The following is a 24,576-nucleotide window of genomic DNA, read 5'->3' as shown; positions in this document are numbered from 1 at the left end:
GCTTTCTAATGCAATTGCATTTGAATTTGAGATACTTTATTTTAATGACAAATAAGAATATAAGTAGTTAGATGTTTTAATAAAAATTAATCATTTGGTCCTACTCTGTATAGGCCAATGCCTAAGAAAGTCTAAAATGTCCACATAAACAAAAACTATAGGACTAACATGGCCAGAAAAGCTCATGGACCGACTAGTTACCATGAGGTTAAGATAAGATTGAGTCGAGATCGAGTTAAATAGGTTGTTCAAGTTGCATATAGGTTATGTTAAGATTGATAGAGTTTTAGTTATTTGAGATAAATCTCATGTTAAGTTATTTCATTTTAGGTCAATACTCCGATCGAATTCATTCAGATCAAAAGTTAAGTTAAGTTGGTGAGACTGAATAATTGAACTAATTTGACTCCAACATCGATCTAAACTTATTCGAGAAAAACAACACATTCAAAAAATTAAGTAGAGTTCACCTAAATGAAAATTTGAGACAAATAGGTTAAATTAAATTGACCTAAGTCAAAAGTTGACTTAAGTAGATAAGATCGATATATATATATATATATATATATATATATATATATATATATATATATATATATATATATATATATATATATATATATATATATATATATATATATATATATATATATATATATATATTTTATATTTATTGTACTAGAAACTATCCTGTATAGTTGAAAAAATTAATTACACAAGATCACTCATTCAATTACCAATTTTTTTACCATGTCGTGTTCTAGTTGAATTGATAGTCATGATCCTTGTGGGAAACGTATCAACGATTGACAGAGTTTTCCTGCGATTTCTTAGGCCATACTGCTCACAACTTTCGTAGTTTTACTGTCCTCATCAATTTTCTTATCAATTGTTGGTTTGGGCTTTGGGTAGACCAGTATTTGTCCAATTTTCCTATCAATCTTACCAATTAGGGCTAATTAACATTGAATGAAAACCATATGGTTCCAAAGAAATGTCGCATTAGAGATTAATAGTTGGATGCTTTAATAGAAATTAATCATTTTCAGACCGAAGCAAATTGACAAACAAATAAAACTACAAGAGGTATCAATTTAATCCTATCCACGGGGCTAGTCTTAATCTGCATGGATCAAATCAAATAAATTATCTAGTTGCGCGTTAAAGTTAAGACAAGGTTGATAGAGTTAAAGTGAACTCACTGTTATTGCATTCTAGTTACGTAGATTGCATTTACATGTGACAGTGGCAGTGGGAGTTAGATGGAAATTGAAGTTCCATGCGTTCAATCTCTCATAACTGGTCTTGTTCTTCTCTTGGTCTTGGTTCAGGCGCGAGCATCATCACCTTTCTTAAGGCGTGCAAGAGCAGTGAACAGCTGAAGCAAGTGCACGCTTCCATCATCTACCGAGGCCTTGAGCAAGACCACTTCCTCATCTCCCTTTTCATTCCCCTCTCACACACCCTCTCCACTCTCTCCTACACCTCCTCCGTCTTCCTCCGTGTCCTCACCCCTTCAACCTTCCTCTGGAACACTCTCATCAAATCCCATTGCCAAAACAGCTGCTTCTCCCAAACCCTCACCGCCTTCGCTCGCATGAAGGCGCACGGGGTCCTTCCCGACACCTTCACCTACCCTTCTGTCATTAAGGCCTGTTGCACCACGTGCATGCCGTGGGAAGGAAAATCGCTTCATGGGTCCGCGTTCCGGTGTGGAGTCCACCGGGATCTCTACGTGGCCACCAGTTTGGTTGACATGTATGGTAAATTCGGGCAGATTGCTGATGCTCGCAAGGTTTTTGATGGAATGTCTAAGAGGAGTGTCGTTTCTTGGACTGCTATGCTTGTTGGGTACGTTGCCGTTGGGGATGTTGTGGAGGCCGAGAAGCTGTTTAATGAGATGCCGCAGAGAAATGTGGCTTCTTGGAATGCGATGTTGCAGGGTTTTATCAAGTTGGGGAATTTGAGTGGTGCTAGGGACGTGTTTGAGGCTATGCCGGGGAAGAATGTTGTTTCTTTCACCACCATGATTGATGGGTATGCTAAGGTGGGTGACATGGTGGCCGCGAGGTTCTTGTTTGATCGTGCTCCTGGAAAGGATGTTGTTGCATGGTCTGCTTTGATATCGGGTTATGTCCAGAATGGGCAGCCTAATCAGGCGTTGAAAGTGTTTTTTGAGATGGAATCGATGAATGTGAAGCCTGATGAGTTCATACTGGTTAGCTTGATGTCGGCTTCGGCGCAGTTGGGACATTTAGAACTCGCTCAATGGGTTGATTCTTATGTAAGCAAGAGCTGTATTGATGTTCAGCAGGACCATGTAATTGCAGCGCTTCTGGATATGAATGCAAAATGTGGGAACATTGATAGAGCTTCGAAATTGTTTGAGGAAAGACCTAAACGAGATCTAGTCTTGTATTGTTCGATGATACAAGGGTTGTCAATTCATGGGCGTGGGGAACAAGCCGTGAATCTGTTTAACAGGATGCTGATGGAAGGGCTGTATCCGGATGAGGTGGCCTTCACAGTCATTCTCACAGCCTGTAGTCATGCTGGGCTTGTTGATGAGGGCTGGAACTACTTCCAATCCATGAAGCAAAAATACTACATTAGTCCTTCGTCTGATCACTACGCGTGTATGGTTGATCTTCTAAGCCGGTCAGGACACATAAGGGATGCTTATGAACTTATAAAATTAATGCCTGAGCCTCGTGACGGTGCCTGGGGTGCACTTCTTGGGGCATGTAAACTATATGGTGATTCAGAGCTGGGAGAGATTGTTGCCAATCGACTTTTGCAGTTTGATAATCTAAATGCAGCTAACTATGTGCTGTTGTCTGACATCTATGCGGCAGCAGAGCGATGGATTGATGTTTCCCTTGTGAGAAGTAAGATGAGGGAAAGGAGAGTGCGTAAGATACCTGGTTGCAGTAAAATTTAGTCCAGGGCCGAGTTGTTCTGGTATATGAAGTTCTGAAATGGGAAATTTGGTTGCAGAACATCGAAGCCGATCTGAATTCATTTTCAGCTGATCTGGAAGCTTTAGCTGTTGCCCCATGGCTGTTAAACTGTCAATGGAGAAATATGAATTGATCATTCTTTCTTCATACGCTAAACACCAAACCGTATACTGCTTTCTCTCCTCAGTACACTTCACTGCACTATTATTCTAAAGGTTTTCCTCCTTTCTATGCTGTGCATTTCCCCTTTGATTTTTTGCAGTAAATAACACCATTATTTTCGTAGATAAGTTTTTTCCTCACTGTAAATTCTGAATTCTTTTGGTAATCTGTTATTTTCTTGATGCAGTTTTTGTTGTTTAATTTGGTTGATTATTAATACTTAAGGTTCTCTATTTTTGTCGTGATTAAAATAAATATGTCTCACTGTTACTGCTTCATTGGAATGGTTCTCTGTACAGAAACTTACTTTGTCCTGAGTGTGCTAAAGACTAAAATATTATTGTGAATTGAGAAGCTAAAGTGATTTATTGGAGTGATAATTTAGTGTGATCAAATCAATGTTGCTGTGTTGTTTGATCTTGATGGCAAGGTTCAGTGCTAAATGTGAGTTGGTGTTAATACAATAGTCAAATGAAAACTGGAAAAAACTGATGCAGTTTGTATCAGAGGTGCCTGTAATTAGATAATCAAAATAACAGAATTAAAAAAAAAAAAAGAGGGCAAATTTCCAGAGAGCAGAGCTCTCCTAAGCAAGAGAGGAATCTCTCTACCCCAAATACCCAGTCCAGCGATTCACCGGATGATCCCCACATTCTTACAAAGGAAAAATATTTGACTAACCCCACTCCCTTCTAACAGAATAAGTTACAAAGGGAAAATGTAACCAACCCCACTCCCCTTTTAAGGAGTCACCCATTCCCCAAATACCCCTCCTTTACTAACCAAACTCAAATAGAAAACCTCTAAACAATCAATCTTGCTTCTTATTCTTGGGGCTACGACAATGTTGCTTACTCCACCCGAAAGAATAGTTTCTATCAAAAACACAATTGAAATAGAAAAACAGAGGGAAGCGTCTATTTATTCATTTATTCTTTTCTGATTTTGTACGTGTTGTCTAGTGCTTGCAAATTAGTCAAAGTTGATATGTGGTGCCTTTAAATGTAACACTTAATCAGCAATGTATTGTTGGCAGGAGCATGTCATAAGTCGGGACGAAAAAGAATTTGTGACCCAACTTTTGAGTTTAGATTTCTTTCGTAGCTATCATTTTTCCCCAAGAGGGAAGGGATGCTTTGCATGAAGCACGAACTGTTGGTAAATTTACTGGAACTTTGCTTTGTTGGTCGACTAGTGCAATTTCTAATGCAAGTAACCTATGGTTGTCATTTGGTGATATATTTTTTATGGAATTATTTACTCCTGAAAAAGTTTGGTAATAAACTTCAAATTTTGAAGAGAAGTTTCATTTCATTTGGCCTCCAGTTAGTGCACATTTTAGTTTTTTAAGGCCTAATCTGCATTTTCAATTGCTTAATTAGAGGCTATTGTGCATGGGTACCAAAACTCTTAAAGCTCAAGATATTTTGTGGTGGCCAGGGAATGGTTTTATGCTTTTCAAGTATCCAGTAGGCATGTGGCTATGTACGTGTGCTGAGCAATACTCCTATATATGTATTATTCAGCAGGTTAAACATCAAATTAATAGGTTGTGCAACAAAATTAATGTATTTGTGTTTAAATCCAAGTAGTTTTGATTTCCTACCACTTTAGAAAGTTGTAAATTTTTTCACTAATATGTTATTATCCGTTATTATTTTGTTTATCTGTTTCCTAAGTAAGTTATGAGACAATTTCCATATAAGTCCTGCCCTGTGGTATTCGTGTATGAGTTAGTAGGTAAAGAATGTAAAAATTTAGTTATGTTGTTTGATATATGGTTATATTAGCTGTTTTGTTACACTTTATTCAATATGACTGACAAACACAATTGCAGCCTTATAAATAAATGCACGACGCATCTATTACAGAAAAAAATCTGATATTAATACTTTTCTGTTCCCTGGAGCCTCTCAGAAAATACAAAATATATTAATACAATTTTCTCCTTTAATATTGACTGCCATGAGACACTTTTAATGATAAATTTTCCAGTATCAAATGCAGTCTACTTATGTGCCTCGTTTTGCAATAATTTCACGTATATTAATTTTCTCGTGCAGCTGAGTTATCCTGGTACTAAATGAAGATAGAATGGGTTGGTGATCGATAAAAAAAGTCAGAGAAGCCGCCAAAAGTTTCAGCTACAAGGTAATATATACATAGTACCAATATTCACAAATTCTTGCAATATGATTGAAAAATAAGTGGGGGATGCTCAGTCAATGGTGTAGTTATACTTTTTCCTTCGTTTAGAAGAGAAAAGTACTCATTATTTAATCAGGTTAGACTTTAAATTTGCTATATAGCTACATCATGAAAAGTGACTGGATCATTTAAGTTGTTTATGAAACTAACATAAGAATAGGCGCCAAATAAATACAACAGTCGAGATTGCTTTGGACAAATTTATTGAACACCTAGTTTATTCTTCGTACTAAAAAACGGAAGGCTAGTCTTATTACTTTGTTTTCATCTGCGTGTTATACTCATACATTATGTTAACTGTGAGGTTCTGCATGAACATTACAAGTTTTTAAGTTAAAATTTGGCAGGAGGAAGGTCTCTATGATTAGAAGGAAGATAATTCTACTGCAAATTTAATTGAGAATCTCACAGTTTTATTTAAGTCCAGGGGCCACTGAATCAAATTGTTTATATGAGCTGCAATAGTTTTATTATTGAATGAAAGTATAGTTAGTTCTCTTAGCTGCACAAATAAGCTTCAATAGCAGTTTATGTCTTCAACACCTTAGATTTGTTATGTAGCTGCTGCAGCAAACATTTACCCGACCAGTTACATTTTTTTAACTATTGGAATGCATATCTCCTCAAATTTGTAATGAAATTTGGAAAGAACATGCATTTGCCTTCGAATTGTTCAACAGTTTTCTCGTGTAGTTGTATTGCAAGTTCGAGAAAAAATCGAACTGAGAGAAATCATTCTGAACCAAACCATAAAAACTAAATCATTTGTGAAAAATAAAAAACCTAACTGTTTCTGTAACACTGTTCGATTGGATTTAAACTGTTTTTATAAAGTGGTGTGGTTTGATTTTGTTTCGTACATATGAAAATGTCTGAATTATAAATGAGTTGTGATCCCATCTAAATCCATTCATAGAAAACCAAACATGTTCTTCACGAGAAGGAACTCTGCTAATTGTCATCACCATCTTCAAATGACACTTACATAACTTGAAAAACATGCTCAACGGCCACTGACCACCACACAACATTACCAGCCACCACCAAAACACACACCACAACCTTCACACCAAACCAAAAACACATCCATGAAACCAAACACACTCCATCCTTTTTTTTCGAAAGGGTATAATTGGTATTTCAAAGAATATGGGGTGCATGAAGAAAGTATGGAAACAAGAAGCATTGGCCCAAAACTGGTCTGCGTCTAACCAACTGCAGTTTTGGGCTTTAATAATTGCAAAATGATGTTTTTTGCTGCACCTAATCAAATTTCTTCCTGCACTCCATTACAGGTTTCCGAAAATTTTGATTTGGAATACAGGTGGGATAAGTGTCTTCCAACAAAAATTTCCAGAATTAGTCTAGTGTGTTTAGAAAAGCAAAATCTGATTTGACAGGGATATGGAAAATTTTGATTGGGGTGCAGGAAGAAACATCAAATGCAAAATTGTAAAATCGTAATTTTACTGTTCGGGAATGTACCTAAAATGTAATTGATGTTACGCAAGAATTACTGATTTCATCTGTTATCACCTACCATTTTTCCTTGTCAGGGAAGAAGCTACAAAGTCATAGAAAATCATTTAAAGCGTGTACATTTCAGCTTCTGATCTTGAGACTGTATTTTAGTAATGAAGGGGTTGTAATAAATAGAAGTGGGAAAAATATTAAGTTTTTTATTACTTGGATTGTTTAAATTAAAATAAAGAAACCAACGAAATTTGTTCAATACAATTTCTTGCAGTATTTTTTATGTCTCTTTATTTTAGGAGTATTAAAATAATTCTGGCTTTATCTTTCCTTATATTAAAAATAATAAGCAATAGTTTGTCTCACTCATCACCATTAAAAATTCTTCTAACTTGGACATCCGAATATTCTTGTGAGCTTTCACAATTCAAAGTAGCAATTTAATGGGTCAAATTGCCGTGTGGAATCCACCATTCTCCCCTTTTCTATGTTTTTTCTTCTCTTTTTCCTTGTGCACCTTTTTTAGGAGTTGATATGACACTCAAACATGATTCATTATAACCTTTTTTTATTTACTAGGTTGAAATTTTGGGCTTGAGACAAAACACAAATGTCGAACAAAACAAACGAATATGCATAATAAGCATATTATGCATGCATTCCTGTGAATCGATATTGTTGTTAACTGTGTCAAGCAAGTTTTACGTAGAAAGCAACTATAAAGCTGTTTTAGAATCAAATAACAGAGATATATTACAAGTTAAAACACACAAAATGCGAAGCGTAAGTTATTCGTAAAGGAAGAGAAAGAGTATATGAAACACATATAATAGTTAATATTTATACTAAACAAATAAGACAATAATTGAAATATATATTTAAGTTATAAAATATAAGTTTACATCAATGAAAGATGTAAAAAAACTTAAATTGTTATAGTAAAAAAACGACATATATTTATTGATTTGTTGTTTTCTTACTTCACTTTAATGTATCAAATATTTTACCTGGCGTTATCTTATTTTCTTTGCATATATGTTGACATTTTATTTGTTTTGTTATTAATTGCAAATACTTTTATTATTAAAAATGAAGAAACGACAACATTCCGTATATTTCCTTACGATATAGAAAGGAATATGCCTGAGAATAGTAACAAAAATAAATAAATAAAACATTTACATTTTTTGACTAATCCTTACAAATTTCTTTCTATATTTCGTGATTTTTTCCATGACATTGTTGGCAAGAAAAATATTTGCAAATCTCAGTGGTATAATAGGATATTATCCATAGACACGTCTTTTTTACGAAATTCATAGTGGTTTGACATTTATAAAAAATTAAGAACTTGTTTAATTAGCACTTATAATTAATTTTGTATCTTTTCTTTCCATATAAAAGGTGAAAACGTGTAAACTATTCAAACTTCTAATATTATGTCCAATTTAGAGCATTAAATAAATCGTACTAAAACAATTAATTATGGGACATTCATCAACGCACTGGTTGCTAAATTAATTTTATATTTATACATAGAATAACATATTTTCATGTGAGTTGTGTAATGAAAAGTAATATAAGGGTAAACAATCTCCATCAATAATATAATTTTTATATTAGTATTTAATTACAAATTAATTTGGAGTTGATTAATTTCTAAAATAATTTTGTCACTACAGTTTGAAGAAGAAAAAAAATCAAAGAAAAGCCTTGGGCTATAATTGGGGAATATCTTTTCGTTTTATGGTTTTGGCAGAAGAGTGTGACTCTGGATCCAGTTCTTAAATTTCGTGGGAGCAGCTACTACCTTTTTCCTGCGCTGCGCTGAGACAACACAACGTAGATAAGAAAGAATCCATCCATCATTGTTTCTGTTTTGTTGTTTTGTTCTATTATCTCATTCTCACATATCACATAACCAACCAACTAACAGCATTCTGCCAATTCCTCCCAAATATCTCATATCTCACTCCAATCCAACCCTTTTTGAGAACGCCACAATTATTCATTCAATCACTTCTCACCCTTTTCAACTTTCTTCACTCTCGCTCCACCCCTTCTCCAATTCGCTTCAAGGTATCATTTTGACGACAACCCACGTTTGCTTCTCGGAAGACATGTTCTTTTTCCTATTTTTTCGGAACCCCTTTTGTTCTGATTCTGCTTTGTTTGTTATTCTCAGGTTTTTCAATATGGAGATCGATAGAGCAATCAGAGAGTGTGACGATCGAAGACTTCAGACCAAGTACAAGAACGCTACCTATGTTGTTCAGAGAGCTTTGACTCTGTATTCGTAAGTTGTTCTTTGTCTCCTCTGAGAAGGGACGTGCAATTTGTGGGATTGGTATTCTAAACCTTTGCATGATATGGGTTTGGATTTCATTTGCGAGGGATTGGATTCTTTTGTCCCTTTTCTGTTGGTTAGTATGAATCAGAAGAGAAGAAGAGTGTTATGTGCTGTTGACTTGATTTTTGTTACTCGGGGCTCATTGCTGAATTGTTGATTTATGTTTGATCTATTTAACGAGAGTATGGGTGTATTGAATTTCCTTCCTTGATTATTATTCTCTTAGGGGCAAACTGTTTCTGAAAATGTTAATAGGTCTGTTCACCTGAAAATGTTGCTGGAAATGTGTTATCTGGAAAGAATGATGTAAAACAGTCTGTGGCGATTTGGTATAAGTTACCGGTGAATACTGAGGATAGAAAACTAGAAATATATATATATATATATATATATATATATATATATATATTTATATTTGTAACTGTATGAAAGTTTATGAAGAAAGGACGATATGTGCTCGCTGAAATTTGAAACAATTTACTGACTCTTGTAGCTTTATAGGAAGAACATTGCATTGGATGATGTCGGAATTTGGGATTTGAAATTTTATTTTTAAGGATGAGTGCATACATCATAGAATGATGCTCCCTACATTTTGGTCTTTTTGCTACTTCATTTGCTTGCAGTCATACCTGTTTTAAATTATGAATGTAAAAAAAAATGATTTTGGGTGACTATCTATCTTTTCAATGCTGATTGTCTGATGTCTGTACGTACAATGTATTTCTTCCTACAGTATTGAAGAGGTTGCATTCAGCTTCAATGGAGGAAAAGATTCAACAGTATGTGTTAATATTTGTTATCTTTTATTACTCATCAGAATCTATGGCTTCATTAATGATGACAGTGAGCTTTGGCATGCAGGTTTTGTTGCACATACTCAGGGCTGGCTATTTCTTGCATAAAAAGGGGCAAAATAGTGTCAATGGGGATTTCCAAGATTTTCCAATTCGAACAATATATTTCGAGAGCCCTTGTGCATTCCCAGAAATAAACTCATTTACCTATGATACTGCCGCTACGTGAGTGAAACTTCTTCCCTTGGATTTTTTTATATATTTCTTTAATTCGTCACTGCAGTTTAGATAATATGCTGAAGTGATATTATCCTATATTAATTTTATAGTTGTTGTAATTTTCCAACTTGGAGAGTTATCATCCTTTAAAGGTGGAACAATTGATGATTTTTTCTTGAACAGATATGGTTTGCAAATCGACACCATTAGCTTAGATTTCAAATCTGGTTTGGAGGCTTTGCTAAAGGAAAAGCCAATTCGGGCTATCTTCCTTGGAGTTCGAATTGGAGACCCCACTGCGGTATCCTTATTTCTTAACCATGAGACAGTTTTTCGTTTTAAATTACATATTCTCTGATCTCCTATTTGTCCAAAACTCAATGCTGTTTTCTGCAAACTTGTGGAAAGCAAGATTTTATTTGAATGGTGCTTGGGGCTATGTTAAAATCCACAACTAAAAACAATACACAATATATGAACATCTTTCGTAAAACTGCACATGTATATAATTATTGATATATAGATGTTGTAAAGGGAAAAGCTAAGCTACATACTCATTACTCTGTAAGTTGCAATCTAGCAAAGATAAAATGGCTTAAACCATCACAAGAACGATGCTTATTATACCATAAAATGGCACTTGCATTAGCTCATAACTTCTAGTGTTCCTAGAATACCTCAGCATTGTTATTAGTCTCATTAATAAATGACCATTATACATATTATGTATACTTTATGATGTGCCAATATTACAATCATTGAACAATTTTAGCATGCATTAAATATTTAAATGCTAAATCTTCAATTTTCCATGTTTAGCAAGCTCAAAATCACTGGAATTTGTGCATAGAGCAAATTCAACTTAAATTTAGGTTCCTCAATTTCTGTATAATCTTGCTTTTAGTTTGAAAATCACCAGAATTCTACCCACTGTAATCAGAATATGGATAAATAGATCACTCTAAGTTTTGAGGAAAGGATAATTGGGGCACATGTGCAAAATCATCTTGTCTTGAAGATCTTCTAATGCATGTGAATATTGAAATTAATCAAGAAGTTCGGCAGTATACATTGTTTTTTTTTTCATTTGAGGTTCCCTTTATTATTAGTTCTTACAAAATATATCTTTTCGTATATTGGGCCAAACCTGAAAATGTTTTCAAAAGCCTAAAACTAACACATTCCTGAAAAAATGTCTCAAATTTCTATTCTATACAATATTTAAATATTCTTCAAATTGCTTACCAGAATCTTGATTTACCACTTTTACTTCCTCAAGGTTATTCTCAAACATGTCCATTCAGAGTCAATTATGAACAAAACGTCAAGTGTATGGCCTTAGTAAAAAGTAAAAGCTTAATATGTATGCTTGATTTCAATGAATTTATTACCATACTGTTTATAAAAAACTGTATTCTATTCTTACATGTGTGCTCCTACCTTACAGGTTGGTCAAGAACAATTCTCCCCAAGTTCACCTGGGTGGCCACCTTTCATGAGGGTGAATCCCATTTTAGATTGGTCATACAGGTTTGATTCTTTTTTCTCTGCAGTCTTCTTCATGCTTTTAATTAAGTAAAATTAAAACCAGCGCTTATATTTAATGCTTTTCTTTTAAACTCTTACCTGAATGACCAAGCAATATAAAGATCTGAAGGAATAAAATTCTCTTGTAAGCACATTATTGGTTGGAGCCAACTTTGTTATATATTATTTCATTTCGGTGTAAATTTCACACTTGGTGACTAGATCTGGGGTCAAGATCATCTCCATGGTATTCATGCTTTTGTCACACTCTCCCTGCTCGGCTCACATTGACCTTGCCTTGTCTTTCATATGCCCGAACTTAGCATGGGCTTTTGTTGGGCTTGAATATTGCCTCATGCTCCTTGCTTCATTGCAATCATTTGGTTGCATCTCCTCGTTCCCTTTGTACTAGATAGGCCCAAGTAGAACCTGGACTAAAATTGCTATTTGCATTTATTTCATAAAGGAAAAGTCATACAATTAATGAGTCTAAGAAATACAAAATAAAGAAACTAATAGACTATTTTTGTGAGCAAGAATATGTTCTCTTTTATGCTCCTAGTTATCCTCCTCGAAATGATGTGTTATTGTTCTTTTTCTTTTCTTTATCTCTGCTGCTATAACATATTTGGTAGTGTTGGATGATATGTTTATTTTCCCTTAAACATTAGTACTAGAGACAAACAAATATGTTTATTAGTCGTGTGAGCAGTTGCTCTAATAGAAAGACTACCTCAGTTGCACTAATAGAAAGACTACCCCATTACCAAATTTATTTATACTTTTGGCGCTTTTTTTTCCTCAGTTATATAACTCAACTCTTCCCTTTTGTATACAGCCATATCAGTATTGTCCTTAGTACAACATCTCTTACATTTATAACCTTTTGGAAATACACAGACTTTCGTATTTGGTTAGCCATGTAGATGAATAGTTAGAGAAAACTATAAAGCCTCTTGTAAACACTGAGGGTAGCTTGTTAAAAGCAGAAAAAGACTTTACTCTAAATGGATTTTCTTCAAAATTTAGTACACATTTAATTTTGTTTTCATTTTCTGTTTTCACCTTTTAATTACAAAACTACCACCTTGTTTTGAATTTGTTGTCTATTTTCAAAGATTTGTAGAAGCTAACAAGACAAATAGTTTTTTCAATGTTTCCTGTGTAGAAATAGGTAATAATTTGAAAACAAGGTGACAATTTTGTACTGAAAAAGTCAAACTGAAGAAGAAAACATGAAATAAACACCCAAGTGTACGGACCCTTATTTTCTTGATATAGCTCAATGACATTGTTTTATCCTTCTAGTCAATCCCATCTAATGGGACAATAATTGGTTGTTGTTATAGTTTATAACTTGAAATATATTTTTCTTTTTGCTGTAATCTGAATTTTTCAAAAGGGACAATTTTCTTAGCAAGTAGCCAAATAACTTGGACATTATTTGATTTCCTTCCCTCTATTGACATATTAATTTAATAGCACTATCACTTGGAACACGTACTGCTTGTCTTTTTCGATGATTATGTTAATTGCTTCATTTACTTATGGTGGCTATATTTCTTCTATACAGAGATGTGTGGGCCTTCCTTTTAACTTGCAAGGTGAACTATTGCAGCCTTTATGATCAAGGGTAATACTCAATAAATATGATGAACCTTATTTGTTGGTTTTTATTATGTCTACTTGCCATATTTTTCTTTTTGGTTTAATATTTCCCTCCAAAATAGGGGGCAATGGGAAAATAATTTGATGAATATCTGATAATTTTTTTTTTCATCATTTTTGAACAATTTAAAAGGCTTTGCCAAACCTGACAGAGACATTCTATTGCTGAATTTAAATAATTGGTCCGTCATGGTTGACGTTAAGTTGTAGTTGTTTGTGTATTCAGCGAATTTAGGTGTGCAATTTTTCCTTTATTATTTGTGCAGTTATACTTCAATTGGTAGTATACACGACACAGTTCCCAACTCATTATTGTCCGTCAGCAATTCTTCCTACAAATTCAAACCTGCATATTTACTTGCTGATGGAAGATTAGAGAGAGCTGGGAGGGCTAAAAGGCCATCTTCTACTGGTGGACAACTTCCTGTGGATAGCAATGGTTTGACTGGCGTGGATTCACATAAAAATAGCATGCTCACAGCATCAATCATTGCTGTGGGGGATGAGATTTTGTAAGTACCTCGATATCATCACATGGATAATTGGATTTTGTGGAATATATTTGGAAACTCTATCTTGTATGAAGTTGTATGCCCTTCTTTATAATTTTCCATTGGGAGATTTCTTAATTCTATCAGACTATTTAGTCTGTTTTCAAGCTTTGGTGTATGGATTTGCAAGCGTTTAACCTACTGTTGATTCTCTTGATTGTGTGCAGGATGATTTGTTGTCATCTTTTTGAGCATTCTATATCCTGAAATAGAAGCTCTTCTACTAAACTTGGACAAACAGTATTCTCTTTTATGTGAATAAAGTAAACAACACCTCAAAAATTAATTTGACATTTTCAACGATCATTTGGGGAAAGAAAGGATTAAATAAATTTAAATTTTTAACATATATCATGTCATGCTGTGTAGTGAATTTTTTATGATCCTTTAACTGTATTGGTGATGTTCTCTTTCTTTACACTGTTCCATAGCTCAGGTTTGGCATTGTTGAAGATCAGTTGGGCCCTTATTTGTGTAGGAAGCTTCATTCGATTGGTTGGTCTGTGTTTAAACTTTCTGTTGTGCACAACAATGTGAGTTCATTTCTGTAGAAGTCCTACATATGTTTGTATGAATTTTTCTTTGCAGACATCATCAGTTAAAGGTGTTATAATGAGTCTGTTGATAATGACCCATATGCAAACTCTAAGTCAGGCATTCTTCACCTAATATTATAATTTCATGGTTTGTGACTTGTGTCTTCTGTACCAGATAGATTCTGTAGCTGAAGAAGTTGAGCGACAAAAATCTAAAAGTGATATGGTACTATATGCCATTTGGGAAGTTATATTCGTGAATTTCTTGATGATAAATGACGATGTAGCATATTTACCTGTCCTACTTATTGTAGGTATTTATATATGGAGGTGTAGGTCCACTGCATTCAGATGTTACCATAGCAGGCATTGCAAAAGCTTTTGGTGTTCGTCTGGTGCGTTACATCCTGCAATTGCTGTATTTTCAAATTTGAAGCTACTATAATCATTCCCTAAATATGCTGAGTCCATCAATATCTATTAGAGTTGTTGATACTTCTTATGCTAGAAGTAGTAGAAACTGCCTATCATATTTCTCTAAACAGGATCAGGTTATGGGTTCTGTTATATTGTAATTGTCATTGTATCAGAAAATGAGCAAATAAGACAATCAGTTCAGATTGCATCTCAACTTCTTTGTTATCTCATCTTCAAATATTTATCATCCTCTAGGAATCTGTATATCATTGTCAATTGATGATTTGGTTTCATGTAGGCTCCTGATGAAGAATTTGAAGAGTATCTCAGGCATATAATTGGTGACCAGTGTACTGGTGACAGGAATGAGGTATGAGACTAATCCTCATTTTCAAAACCGAGACAGTCACTCCCCACAAGTTCTTTTTTATTGGCTCAAATGCTACATTGTTAGGTCCCTCAACCACTGGTTAATTATTACTTACCAAAATAAGCTAATTATTTATCACAGGTTTAAGTTTTTAATTCTACTTTATGTTGGTATGGTTGAATTAAGCGCTTGTTTGATTTCAGTTGTCTGGTAAATGGGAGGGGAGGGTGCACGGTGTTGTTTTAGTAGTTGTACTATAAATTAGGAATGTACCCAACGATTGCTTCTTTGGTAGGAACATTTGAACCATGACTTCATTAGTATGATTTGCATGTTCATGCGTATACAAAATGGCAAGACAATTAACTTTTTAAGGTCTAATTTTTAATGCCTCAGTCTAGAGCAAGTCTATGAGGGCTGTTCATAGTTTCAGGCATGTTTTTTAGAAAATCCTTTGTTGTGCTCATGCGTATACAAAATGGCAAGACCATTAACTTTTTAAGGTCTAATTTTTAATGCCTCAGTCTAGAGCAAGTCTATGAGGGCTTTTCATAGTTTTAGGCATGTTTTTTAGAAACTCCTTTGGTGTGCTTTGGTTTATATGAGTGGGGTGGGAGGAAGCAACGAGAATACACTAAAAGGTTGTACATAAGATTAAAAAGGAGAAAATATATTTTTGGAGGGCTTAAAAGACCCCTACTATGATCTTCTATTTATAGTGATAGAAGTCTGATACAACGGGAAGATGAAAGATCAAAAGACTGTCCTAGACTCCTAAGTATAGAACTACGTACAATTTGTTGGAAGTCCTCCATTAACTAGAAATAAGGTCAATTTATAATATATATGTGGGTGCAAACCTCACCTTACAAACTGGTTTTGTGGGGTTGAATTAGGATTAAAGTTCACTTATGGTATCAGAGTTATGGTTTAGAGCCTATTCTAGTAAAATTTGTTGTTTATTTGGCATATTGTTTCACCCGTATCAAACTGCTATTGGACCACTCATTAATATCTAGTCTCATGCATGAGATGTATATACCTCCACGTGAAGGAAGTGTGTTGAAAGTCTCACATCGACTAGAGATAAGACCACTTTATAATATATATGTGGGTGCAAACCTCACCTTACAAGCTGATTTTGTGGGGTTAAGTTAGACTTAAAGTCCACTTGTTAACACAACTCATAGATTGCACTAGACTCCTTAGTACAAACATAGGTCCAAGAAGAAATGGTTCCTAACACACTACTTCCTAACTGGCTTTTAATACTTATTCCAACAGATCTAAAGGTATAGATAGCCATATATATTTTGATTGCTATATTTCCAACTGAGACATCAATCTGCTTTTCATATTGCGCATATTATACTGTCATGATGTTTTTAGTATGTAGTTCATTCATATTGATTTTTCCTTGCCTTTCACCTTTCAGATGGCTCAATTGCCTGAGGGCATAACTGAATTATGGCATCATGACAAATTGTCTGTGCCCTTGGTATGTTTTCAGAAGATCTTTAATGAAAATTGTTTCCTTGTGTCATTCACCAGAAGTTTACTTTCACATTAAGGAAGAACAAAAGGAAAAATTGTGTACTTCTTCGCTTAATTGTGACCAGCTCCTATATTGTCTATGATGAAAATGTTGAAGTAATACTGGTTTCGATTGTTAGAGATAATTAATGTTTTTTGCAGATCAAGTGCCAAAATGTAATAATTCTTAGTGCAACAAATGTTTCGGAGCTGGAAAAGCAGTGGGACTGTTGGATTGAATTAGCAAAATCTAGTGACCTACTAGCATTGCTGGAACCATATGTATCAAAGCACGCGGCAACCAATTTGTCAGATGTATGTACTCGTACTAACTTTCATATATAATGATGCATCCGCGTGATTTCCTTCCCTTGTGCTTTGAAGATTATTTGGAATTTGGTTTTTATTTTCCGTGTGTTGGACACAATTACTACCTTCGTTTATATTTCAGTTATAACATGTGTTCTGCAGTCTTTATCTATGCTGTAAGACTCATCATTATGTATAACATCCGTTTTTTACTTTTTGTGCTGATTGGCCTATGTAAATGCAAGTACGTAACATTCGATTTTGCTTTCTTGTAATAGAAAGATCAGAGGTGCAATTGACGTGTACTCAAATATCATTGATGAAATTCTTGAATAATGGTAGCATAAGACAATTTATTCTGATGAGAGTACGCAGCATCTATGCTGCGTTTGTCTTCTTTCCCTGCTATTTTTCTTTTCACTGAGGTCGTCTGATTTTACGTTGGGACATCTACACTGCAGGTTGAAATTGCTCAACCTCTGTCAAAGCTTTGCCTTGAATTTCCTGATCTTTATATTGGTATGAAGTTTATAAGTTATTGTGACGTTTACCAGTTATGACTTATTATCTATCTATATTTTTTATTTTCTTCTTTGTAATATCTAGGTTGTTACCGCAAAGCCAGATATGGATCTCTTATTGTTAGCTTCAAAGGAAAGGTAGAACGAAACTTCCCTATTCTAGTATATGTTCTAAGAAAAAACATGTTTGCCTGTATATTTACCAGTTCTAATTTTATGACAGGACCTAGCACGCATTGGTTCAGCTATAAAAGCATTGCACAAGAAGTTTCAACCTGGTGCATTCATTGAGATGAACTAAGATGATATTGTAAATGTTATGCTTCGTATCTTTTGGATGCCAACAGAATGAAAACCTTTCATGGGATTGAATCTTATCATTCTGATATTACTAAGATGCATTGGGATACAGATGGAGCGGGAAGAAAATCAAGGGTGCTACTGTGTTGGTAGAAGAAAGAACAATGGTACAAGCAGGTGGCTGGAGATTCAATTCTATTGCTATTCACAGCACTTTTTACTTCTTCATGGGGGCATGGACAACCTATTGATTATTGTAGAATTGTTATTAAGTTATCTCAACTTGCAGCAGCAGCTTTTACAAATATAAAGTTTTCTTCATTGAGAATCCAGCAATTAAACCTTTAAATTAGCAGCACGAATTGCATATTCAGCTTTGGCTGCTATATACCCGATTTTTATGCTGATTTAAACTATACTTTCTCTATAGTTAGCTAGAAGTAAACCATCTGGTGTATGAACCATTTTGCCATTTATTTTAACCATTCAACAGAGGCATAATTTTCCCAATGCCACAGCGTATATTTATTAGAAAACTCACCATACACTTTTCCTTTTCCTTTTTTTGAACCCTTTTTTTAATATATACACCTCTCAGACCAATTCTAGTGTTCTTCAGCAGATAAAATTCTAAGGAGTCGATTTAGATCCTCTCTTTATGGATGAACATGATATCATTATATTTGATAAACCCTGCCATGCCAATCGACATTTCCCAATCGATGTTAATATTAAATTGACGGAAATATCACATTAAATTTTTTAAATAAAATTGAAAGTAAATTAAGAAGAAAAAATTATGGATTCAAATTGAATAATTTTTTTTTATTTGGAAATTGTTAGTAAATAATTATAATAACTCTCACACCTTTTAGACCGACTTCACAGAGAGTGTCCTGATTTTTTATTTCTCTTTACAAATTACAAAACCTAAAACTGAGGAAGATTAGAATTTATTATGCAAACTATCCATCACTAATGATTAAAATTTATTTAGTTTATCATAAATATTCATATAAATTTTTATATAAGGCAATATTTTAGGAAAGATCTTAGTATTCACCATACCATATGACTTAATTAACAGTGATATGACATTTTTATGTAAATATTTTTTAAATCAAACAAATTAGATTTCTACCTTCTCATTTGAAGGAGATGTTTGAGAAAACATTATCCAATAATTGAGAATATTATTTTTTAAAACTAAAAGAAAAATCCTTATTTCAAATTTCTAGAAATTGGTTACTTCCACTTTTTCGTACCTCCTAAATACCAAAATTAACATATGGTTAAATTTCTTGACCAATAACTTCACTCTCTAAAATATGAATCTGCGCGATGGTGAAATATAGATTTCGTTGGATTGGGAAAAGAAACGACAATGGAGGGAAGCTCAAGCATGGTGAGCAACCAGCATGACAAGGCAAAGAAAGGGTTGGAAGGCAGTGCCTTAGATTTACCCATCAACCGTTATGCCAATTTGAAAAGCGCTACAAGCGATGACGACTTCACCAATGTTCTCGCACTCATCAAATCCTCCAAAACCCCCGTAAGCAAAACTACACCCCCAATGTTAAGGTCATAATCCCTTTTGTTTCCAACTTTTTAACTTCACTGCATAAATTTGATTCTTCTTTTCTGTTACAAAATTCATTGCAGGCTGTTATCAATTATGGCGCTTCTTGGTATGTTAATGCTTCTCCCTAATAATATGTGGATTCTGATTGTTTTGAGCACCAGGTGTTTGATGTTGGAACTCTCAAAATCATTAGAAAATACAAATCTTGTGGTTAAAATTTTGTTTACATCATATTTGGAAGTTTGTTTTGTTTGGGTTTGGAATAATGAAATTGAACATAATACATAGCACAGGGCATGTGGTTATGACCCAGGTGGCATGCGTTACTTGATGCAAATGCTAAAAACTCTGCTTAAAAAACATGAAATGGAAAGCTTTATTTGATCGTGTAACAATGCGTTTTCTAATGTGTTTTTAATGCACTTCCGATGAAACTTTGTCTTTGGGGAGCGGTTACAGTCCAGGTGGCCTTACTTTATAACAAATGTTAAGATTGCTGGCTGAGAAATTAAAAAAGAACAGTTTTTAATTTGAACGTGTAAGAATGCATGCTTCTATACTTTTTTATGCAATCCAATGAAAACTCTTTCATGGGCAGTGATTTGGAAGATCAGTAGTTTCTTGTCTCAAGGTTGAAATCCAATGTGGTGTAATATAGTTGACACCTAATCATACCCCCTTAACATGTTTTCATTTGTTCAATCTCCATGTTTGTGTATACAGAAAAGCGAATTTTGAGAGAAGTGAGTTCTTTAAATATTTTTTTTTTGTTTTTTGAGATATTAGTTCATGTCTTTTGATTGCAAATTATCCTATGCACCAAAAAGAATAATTTATAGTTTTTCACCCAAAGGAAATTACAGTGGCAATTGGAGTTATAAGTGTGAATTATAAGGCTATTAACAATGCATTCAACTCCTTAATCTTTCTTCGATATAAAGGAAGCCGTTAGTGACTATTGTTTCCTGGTTTTTCAGGTGCCGCGTCTGTAGCCAGATTCTCCCAGCATTCTGCAGACTCAGCAATAATTTTCCAAAGCTTACCTTTGTGTACGCAGACATTGATGAATGCCCGGAAACAACTCAACACATTCGCTACACGCCAACCTTCCAATTTTACCGGAATGGTGAAAAGGTAGATGAGATGTATGGCACTGGAGAAGAGAGGCTCCATGATCGCCTGTGGTTGCACTCTTAACTACTCCGCGTAAGAGAAACATCATGTTTGCAATTTCTCTATGTAAGTAGCACTATCATCAATTTTGTGAATCGTAGAACAAAACCTAGTTATTCTGTGTCTCCGTAAGAAATTTTCTTGGCTTTAATATCTATTATAGTTCTTGCAAAATTAACTAGTTTTAACTTTAGTCTCTAGAAAAAAAAACTATTTTTATCCCTCTCTAAGTTGAAATTTTGCTTCTATCTCAATTATCAGGAGATGCTTGTTATGTAATTGGCAAAAGTTCAATTGACTATTCCAAATAACATTTACGAGTGTTAATGGTATAACATCAATATGTGATTCCTTCAAAAGAGTTTCAGATTCTTAAAATAAATATTATTTATTACTTTAAAATGAAATTTAGAGATGAAAAAACGGTAATTTTGAACTTTAGAAGGATTAAAACCAAAGGAAATTACAATGACTAAAACTAAAATTTGTTCATTATATAGAAAAAATTGTTTTATAAGAACATATTAAAAACATATTTAAGGAAATCGTGGTTTCCACGAAGTAAACAATTAACTAACACCCTAGTTTACACCAAACACCCAAAAATGAAGAAAGATATCTCCCTCCCTTTTCTAGTCCAAAGTGTGAAACGTATCTTCAATTAGAGATGTACGCAACGAAGCTTCTTTATTTTCCTTTTATCCAAAATCTGAAAGATGGCTACGATGATAGGCACAAGTAGCAACGAATTCGATCGTAGGTGGCTAACTAACTTATGCATTTGGCTTGAGGATTTTCACGGTCTCCCAAGTGAAATCAGGATCATCACGTCCAAAATGCCCATAAGCAGCAGTTTTCTGGTACCTGCAGTTGCCTCCTCTCATGAGATCAAGATTGATGGCAATCATTCCTGGCCTGAAGTCAAACTTCTCCTTGATCAGAGCCAAGATATCCTTGTCTGGAATCTTTCCCGTTTTGTATGTGTCCACAAACACTGAAAGGGGCTCTGGGACTCCAATTGCATAAGAAACCTGCACAATACAACGTCGAGCAAGTCCTGAAGCTACCACACTCTTGGCTGCTTGCCTGACAATGTATGCGCCACTCCTATCAACCTTGGTTGGGTCCTTGCCGGAGAAGGCACCGCCGCCATGAGCACCCCAACCGCCATAGGTGTCTATAATGATCTTCCTTCCAGTGAGTCCTGCATCTCCATGTGGTCCACCAATGACAAACCTACCAGAGGGGTTGAGGTGGAAGATAGTTTTGTCATCTATATATTTGGCTGAGATGACGGGTTTGATCACTTTCTCTTTCAAATCTTCAGCAATTTGCTCATTTGTGACAGTTTCATCATGCTGAGTTGAGATGAGGACTGTGTGGACCCTGATAGGGACCATGGCTCCATTATCGTTTTTGTACTCAACTGTCACTTGGGTTTTACCATCTGGCCTCAGCCAGGGACATGTTTTGTTCTTTCTCACTTCAGTGAGCTTGGCACCAAGTTTAGTAGCAAGCACATGAGTGAGTGGCATTAGCTCCGGTGTTTCGTCTGTGGCATAACCAAACATGTGGCCTTGGTCACCAGCACCAATTTCCTCTGGCTTTTTGGTCAAGTGACCATGAACTCCTTGAGCAATATCAGGACTCTGCTGCTCAATGTTGACCAGAACTTTGCAATTGTCAGCATCAAGACCAACATCCGCCGACACGAACCCAATGCCTCTGCAAGTATCTCGAACTATTTTCTCGTAGTTCACATTGGCCTTGGTTGTTATCTCACCAAACACCATAACCATGTTAGTTTTTGTACAGGTTTCACACGCCACCTTGCTGTCTGGGTCTTGCTCCAAGCATGCATCCAGGATGGCATCTGAAACCTGGTCACACAACTTGTCCGGATGCCCTTCGTTAACGGATTCTGAGGTGAAGAGGAAAGTTTCCATCTCTGGTGCAAAGAAAACAAAAGGGGTCAAATTGTGTTGTCGATAGAAACTACGGAAGCAATTAACTTGACAATATCTACATATTCAATTCCATGGACCTAAAATATTGATTTTATTACAAGAATCAAGAGCTTAAATCAAATGATAAATGTTTAATTTTTTCTGCACCTAATATAACGGACATATTTACTCTTATTATATATTTGATAGACGTGGACTATTAATGTAAAAATTTTATATTGTCAGCCAATTAAAAAAAAGTCTTAAATATAACTTTTCATTAATTATAAAAGTAAAAAATGTATTATATATGATTATTTTTATTTTCGAGTGGATGTCAAAATGTATATTATTATTTATTTATTATGACATTTTTTTAAAAAGATAAAAAAAAAATCTTCTTTTTTTCCTTCTTTGTCTAAAGTTCAGGTGCAAAGAAAATGAAATAAAAGAATATTAAATAACTTTTATTTGAAATCTGAGGATTTTATGCAGGTCCTTGAAAAGAAATAAATTGCAATAACTGTTCTGAGGTCGTAGTTAAATATTCAAGCATTAAAACTAATGGCGAGAAAAGAATGAGGTAGTTGTAGTTCTTTTCTTTTTCTAAAGAAAAAATAACACATTTATGGGAATGTCACTAAAGCTACATCTGGTTGCATTATAGACAAACAAATCTCAAACCACACAACCAATGTCTGAATTCAATTATCATTTTTATAGAATTGCCATTTTCATTGTTTTATTACTTCCTCATTCAAACCCAAACAGAGAATTACAAAGACAATAACAAATAGGGAATACATGAGCCACCATAGATCTGCAAATGCTGCACAAACAACAGCAGTATACCATTACATGAATGAACAGATCCAATCTAGTCGGCAACGCTAAAAACCTTGCACACATTAGCTATATATATAAACACATACATTTTTAAGAAAACAAATTAATGAAAATAGAACAACCAGATATAAAGCTTGAATTATCATAACAAATAATATGAAGATCTAGATCTATAGCAGGATTCAAAATAACCAATTGTAAGACGCAGGCATTGTTTCAAGATCTGAATACTGGGAATGCTGAAAGAATCAATGGATGAAAAGTAAATTGTATGAGGTGAAAGTAAAAGAGATACATACCAATAATGCCTGGTGGTTTAAGAGAAGAAGAAGAAGAAGAAAAAAGAAAGGGGAATGAGAAAGCAGAAAGGTGAATAAAGCAATGATGAAGGCAAAGCAAAGCTTTCAGAAGTTATATGTATTTATATATGGAGAGACACGAATGACTCGCTCACATTTATCTCCTACTTTTAACTCTCATTCTTTATATAGTATCTTTTTTTATATAATCAATGGTGCAGTTTGAATCTTAGAAACGTTAACTGTCTAATTCTACAAATATTGATTTTATTCCCATGTCTGTGCTGATAATGGAAAGTGAAATTACTTGCATTGTGATGAATTATCTTCATTCTCATAATTTGTAGACCAGCCAATGGATTTGGTTCATTAATTTTGAAATAAAAATTAAGAGAACGTAACACTGCATTAAGTTCAACTTGTTTACGGTAATTGATTCCGAATTGAAGTCCAAATGGAGCATGAATAATGTCTCTGTATGAGAATTGGACAATTATATTCTCTTTAGAGTTAGCTTACCTGAGTCTAGTAAGACTTGATTAATTTCAGTTAGAAAAAACATATTTTTAAAATTTGTTATACTTTAAATTAATGTATTATATTTTTCTATTTTACACTGATTAATTTTTGTCAATTTCTTTTATAAAATATATAGACTTAACGTAATCATTATTTTTTTAAAAATGTGATCATTTCTTAAATAAATTCGTGTATTTTCAAAAAAATTTAAAAACCAAATTAGCTTTATAAAAATGTGGAAAAAATAAGTAATACTTAAAATTAAATTAGAAATAACTAAAGTTGTCAAGAAAAACTAGAAACTAATGAA

At 34.2% G+C, this 24,576-nt stretch overlaps 4 protein-coding genes across 9 annotated transcripts; 3 read left to right on the top strand and 1 right to left on the bottom strand.

Annotated features, from left to right (window-relative positions):
• The first annotated feature begins 1,158 nt into the window (after positions 1-1,158).
• LOC108322368 (putative pentatricopeptide repeat-containing protein At5g37570) lies at positions 1,159-7,033 on the top strand. Of its 3 annotated transcripts, none has more exons than XM_052872726.1 (4): positions 1,159-3,175; positions 4,159-4,280; positions 5,186-5,273; positions 6,626-7,033. In XM_052872726.1, exon 1 carries the CDS (start codon positions 1,280-1,282, stop codon positions 2,939-2,941), a length of 1,662 nt encoding a protein of 553 aa, XP_052728686.1. In that variant the 5' UTR covers positions 1,159-1,279; the 3' UTR covers positions 2,942-3,175; positions 4,159-4,280; positions 5,186-5,273; positions 6,626-7,033. The 3 variants fall into 3 exon arrangements, with proteins under 3 accessions (XP_052728686.1, XP_052728685.1, XP_052728687.1); XM_052872725.1 differs by lacking the exon at positions 6,626-7,033 and adding an exon at positions 5,678-5,981; XM_052872727.1 differs by lacking the exons at positions 4,159-4,280; positions 6,626-7,033 and adding an exon at positions 5,678-5,981.
• Positions 7,034-8,551: 1,518 nt separating this feature from the next.
• LOC108322460 (uncharacterized) lies at positions 8,552-18,441 on the top strand. Of its 2 annotated transcripts, XM_017554562.2 has the most exons (17): positions 8,553-8,882; positions 8,989-9,099; positions 9,890-9,935; positions 10,018-10,175; positions 10,353-10,470; positions 11,617-11,699; positions 13,270-13,329; positions 13,631-13,876; positions 14,352-14,448; positions 14,627-14,677; positions 14,766-14,846; positions 15,167-15,238; positions 16,674-16,736; positions 16,934-17,086; positions 17,542-17,599; positions 17,687-17,739; positions 17,825-18,441. In XM_017554562.2, exons 2-17 carry the CDS (start codon positions 8,999-9,001, stop codon positions 17,900-17,902), a joined length of 1,518 nt encoding a protein of 505 aa, XP_017410051.1. In that variant the 5' UTR covers positions 8,553-8,882; positions 8,989-8,998; the 3' UTR covers positions 17,903-18,441. The 2 variants fall into 2 exon arrangements, with proteins under 2 accessions (XP_052728684.1, XP_017410051.1); XM_052872724.1 differs by lacking the exons at positions 17,542-17,599; positions 17,687-17,739; positions 17,825-18,441 and adding an exon at positions 17,359-17,535 and having other exon boundaries at positions 8,552-8,882.
• A 737-nt stretch (positions 18,442-19,178) lies between these two features.
• Positions 19,179-22,726, top strand: LOC108322464 (thioredoxin-like 3-3). Of its 3 annotated transcripts, XR_008246841.1 has the most exons (4): positions 19,179-19,482; positions 19,564-19,589; positions 20,461-20,722; positions 21,389-22,726. XR_008246841.1 is itself a non-coding variant. In XM_017554567.2 (3 exons), exons 1-3 carry the CDS (start codon positions 19,286-19,288, stop codon positions 20,678-20,680), a joined length of 414 nt encoding a protein of 137 aa, XP_017410056.1. In that variant the 5' UTR covers positions 19,193-19,285; the 3' UTR covers positions 20,681-20,813. The 3 variants fall into 3 exon arrangements, 2 of the variants coding, with proteins under 2 accessions (XP_052728683.1, XP_017410056.1); XM_017554567.2 differs by lacking the exon at positions 21,389-22,726 and having other exon boundaries at positions 19,193-19,453; positions 20,461-20,813; XM_052872723.1 differs by lacking the exons at positions 19,564-19,589; positions 21,389-22,726 and having other exon boundaries at positions 19,180-19,482; positions 20,461-20,813.
• LOC108322463 (S-adenosylmethionine synthase 3) lies at positions 21,126-23,937 on the bottom strand. Its single transcript, XM_017554566.2, has 2 exons — positions 23,748-23,937; positions 21,126-22,604 (listed from the first exon to the last, which is right to left on the bottom strand). The coding sequence occupies exon 2, from the start codon at positions 22,600-22,602 to the stop codon at positions 21,430-21,432; it is 1,173 nt and encodes a 390-aa protein (XP_017410055.1). The 5' UTR covers positions 22,603-22,604; positions 23,748-23,937; the 3' UTR covers positions 21,126-21,429.
• Between the last annotated feature and the right edge of the window lie 639 nt (positions 23,938-24,576).

The sequence above is a fragment of the Vigna angularis genome, chromosome 2 (assembly GCF_016808095.1).
Source record: "Vigna angularis cultivar LongXiaoDou No.4 chromosome 2, ASM1680809v1, whole genome shotgun sequence".
NCBI classification, from domain to species: Eukaryota; Viridiplantae; Streptophyta; class Magnoliopsida; order Fabales; family Fabaceae; genus Vigna; species Vigna angularis.
This window is presented reverse-complemented; position numbering and strand designations above follow the sequence as displayed.